Source organism: Penaeus monodon, chromosome 18, assembly GCF_015228065.2.
Source record: "Penaeus monodon isolate SGIC_2016 chromosome 18, NSTDA_Pmon_1, whole genome shotgun sequence".
Taxonomy (NCBI): domain Eukaryota; kingdom Metazoa; phylum Arthropoda; class Malacostraca; order Decapoda; family Penaeidae; genus Penaeus; species Penaeus monodon.
In genome coordinates, this window is record NC_051403.1 from 34,645,623 (window position 1) to 34,652,209 (window position 6,587).

The 6,587-nt window shown below is 40.8% G+C and overlaps 1 protein-coding gene across 1 annotated transcript; it reads right to left on the reverse strand.

The window, feature by feature from the left end:
• Positions 1-752: 752 nt before the first annotated feature.
• Positions 753-2,933, reverse strand: LOC119584732. The gene has a single exon (XM_037933397.1). It carries the CDS (start codon positions 2,931-2,933, stop codon positions 753-755), a length of 2,181 nt encoding a protein of 726 aa, XP_037789325.1.
• Positions 2,934-6,587: the final 3,654 nt, after the last annotated feature.

The following is a 6,587-nucleotide window of genomic DNA, read 5'->3' on the forward strand; positions in this document are numbered from 1 at the left end:
AGTTCACACGAATGACATGTTCAGTAGTGTTAGTTAAGCCAGGCTTATCAGTCAACACATCACAGATCACCCTTAGATCATCAATCTGACTTTCAGATAATTCACTGTCTATGTTGATATTGCAGTCATTCTTAGTTTCAAATAAACAGGTTTACAGTTATTGCCACAATTATCATCATCTTCAACCACACAAACTTGAGCAGTTTCCCCTTTTCTTTTAAAACCATCGCGGCGAAAGTACTTCTTTAACATGTTTATGTGAAACAGCCTATTCTTTCCGCGAATTCTAATTACATAGTCGACACCATTCCCTTTGCATTCAACAACTGGATAAGGACCGAGCCACTGCATAACTAATTTGTTACTGCTAGAAGGCAACAACATCAGTACATCATCACCTATGTCTAATTTACGAGGCTTAGCTTTGAGGTCATAATACGTCTTATAGTTGCGGCTACTTATTTCTGCTTGCTCTGCCGCTAATTTAGCGGTTTCCTCCAAACGCGAGCGAAGATCTAAAACATATTGATACGTAGTTTTAACCTCACTGTCAATACTATCGTTCGTCCATAGCTCGTGAAGAATTGACAAAGGACCGCGTACTTGTCGGCCATATAACAATTCAAAAGGTGAAAATTTGAGGCTGTCATTAGGGATCTCTCTATATGCGAACAGGGCAGCAGGTATATAGCGATCCCAGTCTCTCGGATGATCGACACAAAGCTTTTTAATCATGGATTTTAATACTCCATTTAACCTTTCAACTGCACCATTACCGAAGCATGGTAGGGACTCGTGTACAAGGCTTTTACAGATAGTAATCTATGGATTTCACCCATTAGATCTGACTTAAATTGAGACCCTCGATCTGATAAGATTTCCCTCGGTATACCGACTCGCGAGAAGATTTCTACTAAACTTTCAGCTACTGTGATCGTGTCAATATTTTGTAAGGCAATAGCTTCGGGATACCTAGTTGCATAGTCTATTAGAGTGAGAACATACTTATTTCCTCTCTCAGAAGCTGGTGTAAAAGGACCCACTAAGTCTATAGCTACGCGCGAGAATGGTTCTGAAATTATGGGGAGGTTTTTCATCGGTACCCTTCTCACACTTCCTTTAGCTGAAAATTTTTGACAAGTCGGACATGATCGACAATATCTTTTAATCTGAGCACCTGCACCGGGCCAAAAGAACTTTGAAAATATTTTGTAACTCGTCTTTCGGTGTGAGAAATGACCAGCTGTAAGGGAATCGTGAGCGAGATTCAGTACGTGAATCCGATACTTCTCAGGAATCACCAGTTGCTTGTTACCGATTTCATATGCATGTTTGCTTTTTAAACACACCCTGTAGATGAGGTCATTGACAAGCTCATATTTTATAGTTCTAGATTTTACATTTACATTTTCACTGGTTTTAACTTTCTCTCTTATGCTTTTTAGACTTGGACAGTTTTGTTGTTCCTCTTTTAGATTACTTTTAGTTATATTTAGGTGTAAAAATTCAGGGCAAGCTAGTGTCGTGGTAGATTTTGACTCAGATGAGCGAGTTTTAACAGCCATAGCAACCGTAGGAGTACTAACGTCGCGAGATCTGTCGTGCCCAAACTGAACATCCCCTACCTCGGTAACAGCGAATGGGGTAGGGTTAGTTTGCGGACAGTTGGGATCAGGAGCGGTGTCTTCACTGCTGTCATAACCAACCGAGGAAGGATCATGCTTCCCAGGTAGTTTCACACCTGGAACGAGTCCGATTAGTACATCTGTAAATTTGATTGGTGCTGCAACCGCACTGATCCACCCTGTGAAAAATTTACTTTTAATAAAACATCTCACTTTAGGGAATGAATTTGGAATGCCAAGATAATCATACACTTTAACTAAAGGACCCAATTTGAATCTAGATGGTACCAACTTTTCATTCACAATTACGGAGGAACAACCCGTGTCGAGCAATATATCTGCTGGTTTATCAAACAGCTTCCCATTATCAATTATTGCATTCCGAGGTTTAATTTCGGAACGAAATACAAAATTTACCCTGGATTCACTCTTAGTTTTAAAGTTCTTAGGATTGTTAGGACAATTAGGTCTTATATGACCCGATTTTCCACATCCATGACACTGAATTTCACTTTCAACATGTGTAGACTGTTTAGACACTGACCTTGAAAATTTACTTAAGCGATATCCGTGTGCACTACGGTACCTATCGGCGGCTTCTGCCATTTCCACCGCTGTTTCACAGCCTCTCTCCTTCAGAAATACACGAAGATCAGAACTGCAATTACTTAATAATTGCTCCCTAACCAGAAAATCAAACAGACTATCGTATTTCTTCTCAACGTTACTCATAGTTATCCATCTATCGAGGTACTGCTCCATTCTAATCACCAACTGGACATACGTCTCCTTATCTTTACATCTGCTCTCTCGAAATTTACGTCGATAAGAATCGGCATCTACAGAATAAGCCCTCAACAAAGCCTCTTTTAAGCGAGAACAATCTTTAACGATGTCATCTGGCAAAGATATGTAAACTTTAAGTGCTTGACCCCGTAAACAAGTACCCAGGTAAACATGGTAATCTTCAACCTTCCACCCGTGTAATTCCGCCAGGCGTTCAAACCGCTGCAAATAGCTATCTAGGTCATCCTGGCCGTCAGCAAAAGTAGGCAGTCTGAGCCCTTCAAACATATGAGCATTAGTGTTGCTATAATTACCATTAGGGCCTGACTGGATTTTAGCGAGTTCAAGCTCATGCGCTCGGCGCCTCTCAGCCTCAGCATACTCAAGTTCCATTCTTTTAACCTCTCGCTCAGCAGCGCGCTCTTCCCTCTCAGCCTGATGCTGTTTTTCAATCAACTCGTGAGCAAGGTCTCCACTCAAACCAAGCGATTGAGCCTTTTCTAAAATTTCTAACAATGACATTTTAATTACAATGCTATGATTAGCAGGAACCACAAAAAAATAAACTCGTTGAAAGCTGAAGCAAGTCGTTCTTGTAAATCATTCAGAAACTTCCAAGAGACATGAAAGTATATTACATCACTTTCACTAGGCCACCCACGACTTCGATATAAGATCGACAGTCGATCGCCGAGTCAAGCGGAACCAGCGCTTATTAACCACCAACTGGTCCATAAAACCTGACTATATATACATGAAGCGAAATACAGCTTCTAAACTATCCGCTTGTAGGAAGGTATATACACAATGAGAAAACCCGATTGATTCACACGCAATTTCAGGTACATTGTCACTACAAAGCGATTCACACGAACAAATTTTCACCTCACCTGCATCTCCCTTTTCACGAAAGCCCAGGTTTACATGACTCACCAAACAGTTCACAGGACATCAACGATATCGTAGTCATAAGATGTACAGAATTGGTGTTACAGCCTGCAATATACGACAAAAACAAAACTAAACTCCAAAGTCCACCTCAATATTGCAAAATAAAATGACGAGGATCCTACTCACTGCGCCACTTGTGGTAGGTTCTTTTACTGTTTGCCACTTTCTTTTCGTTTTTCTTTGATCCTTCATCACTTTCTTTTGCACTATTAAAGGTGGGTAAGTAAACAATGATTCACACGCATTAATATATTTACAATATTTTTAACAAAAGAAATAAGTTTTCTTTGGGGGTCACTCCCTTGTTAGACATTCAAGGAAAACGGCAAATTGTCTGTTAAACGGAGAGTCGGACGCTATTACGGCGACTCTTGTTCAGCTATTTCCTTGGTGTTGATGTTTCAGACTTCTTATTATATTAAGAGAGAATGCAGGTGAGCACCGTGCTCTGTGACAGGTGTTGGTAAAAAAGGCACGCCTACTTTGTGTGATCACCGTCATCGCCTTTGTTTTACCCAGGCGTTCGTGTAAGACAAAAGGGAGATGCTTACAAAATACCTCGAAACTTAAATAACCTTTATATATAATATGATTACGTAAACAGGTTACGAAAATAAGTATTTCAAATGAGAATTAGACCAATCCATGGACAATATATATATATATATATATATATATATATATATATATATATATATATATATATATATATATATATATATATATATATATAAATATATATATATATATATATATATATGATACATATTTATATATATTTATATATATATATATATATATATATATATATATATATATATATATACATATATATATATATAGTGTAGCAGTGTAAAAGTCTATGAGTACTCTAATAAAGTGGCTTTGCAGGGGTAGTGATACTTGTCTGATGGCTTCACTCTTTATTGATAAGAGGAACACACGAGACGATGTCTAAGGTAAGGCAGTGCGCGTGTCAGGTCAACCTGCCCGGAGGGTGAGGACTTGTCCGACTTTACCCCGCCAGGCGCTAAGCACAAACTCTCGGGTCAGGCGAGGTCAGATAACATCATCATCTACACCCTCGCTGAGTGAATGGTTCTTATTTGGTATTTGGAGCCACGTGGTAAACAGCCACATGGTCTGTTGGTAACAGAAATAGACTTTATGTATATGCCATATTGCTCGGCCACCTACTCACGCCTCGCCCTCGAGGCGCCTTAGATTTCCCTCAAGGGTGACATAACTTGGCTGGTCATCTCGTTCTCGCGTGCATTGTCCTGGCGCATCTTCGTGGCTGCTCGTCCCTATTGTCCTCTTCTTCCTGGTCCTCGGTGTAATCTGTCCGTCCTTGACGTCCTCGAAAGTCTTGCACAGCTCCTCCTTGACTTCGGATTCATCTAGACTTCCTCATATTCCTCGTCCAGGCTTAACTTGGAGGCGTCCTCGTCCACACGTCCTCACAGATCCCTTCCAGGTCATTCTTGGCGGCATACTCAATCTCTACATCCTCGTAATCTTCATCTGGATCTACGGGCGTCCGGGTAGGGGCAGCATTTCTGGGCGGCTGATACCTGTGCAGACGAGCTCCTGGAGTTGACTGGATCTGTGGCCGTCCGTCAGGCGTCGGCCATCCAAAGCATTCTGGGGCGACTGGTACCTGCACTGGTGAGTTCATGGTTCTTCGCTGGATCTACGGGGTTCTCAGCAGGTAGCGCCTGTCCACTACATCATGGAATGGCTTAACACCTGCTCTGAAGAAACATCCTGGCCCACAGGCCTATGGCAATCTTCCGATGATGTCCTTCCCACAGCATCCTAAGGTGACCGGTTCTGCAGCAGGATCCTCCTTCGGTGCCGTGTCGGTTATCGTCGGTCCGACTGCAATATATAGTCGGGGAACCAGATCATACACGTAAGGGCCAGATAGCAAGAGAAAAAGAAAGGCAACAGAGAAGAGGGGGTGTTAAGTACCACTAGCCGGTTATTTATATAAATCTGCAGTTTTTAATGTTTGTTTTTTTAATTTATTTTCATCTTCTTTTTTCGTTTCATGTTTTATTTTCACAAGATAAAGAAAAATAGGAGAGAGAGACATCAGTAGCGATCCGCATGGACCTGGCTTGAACTACCAACCGTCTCTGATAGATATGAGAGTAGATAAGGGAAACGACAACGGCAATCCGCAAGGATTTACTTGAACCAATTGTCGTCACACAGAGAAGAAATAAATGTACAAGTCACTCGTCACGACTGACAAAATCACGGGCTAAAGAGATACATTATAGTTCTTTACACTGGCACTACAACAGCAACAAACCCTATTAATGAAAAGGTTTCAGTGCCATTTGTCTTGCGTGGATGAGTGAGTGAGTGAGCAAGTGTGTAAGGGTGTGTGTGTAAGCGACAGTGAACGTGAATGAGAGCGAAAGTGAGAGTGACCTCACACAGAGAATGAATCACAAATGTTCACTATTACAAAACTGAAGTAAATTAGCAATGCTAGCTATATAAATTTATTCAACTACAACATTGAATTCAACATTTAATGTCTAGCTATGCATGTTCGACTTCATCGATGGGGGGATCCTATACCCAAAATGCCATACACTGAAGTGACCTGAGCCAGGAAAATCTATAAATAACCTGCTCTTTTCTGAGTATCTGTGATGGGCGCTCGTGACATCCCCTACAGATACCTAAATTATCACTAATCACACAAAGCTTGGGATATATCCAAAACATGCAAGTGACTTCAAGAAGATGAAAAGGGTGTGATTAATAATCGAATAATGATTCTAGCTTAAACCCTGGTCCTACATTAATTAACGTAACTGCAGGTCATACCGACTCAAAGTTGCCGATCGAATGAATAACTTTGGTTTTACCTGTACCTACTTTTCGAATGTCGGAGCACAGATCTGCTAGGCGTTTATGCAACCCCGGGTTATATCGGGTATGCCTGTGTGCTATATGGGGGAAGATCCTACGCTATAATAAAAATTTGTATGGATCTCTAATAATGAGAGAAATAAATTAACTAATTAACTAACGAATGATATTCATGTTTGTTGACCACATACCGCGATCACACGATAAGGCGATCTGAGGTCAGGAAAATATTGTGAGAATGTGCCATTTGCTGTCACTTGGCATTTTTACCTAACAAAACCAATGGCTTAACATATTTAAGGCAGAAGAAGGAAGGGAAAAGAAATAAGAAAA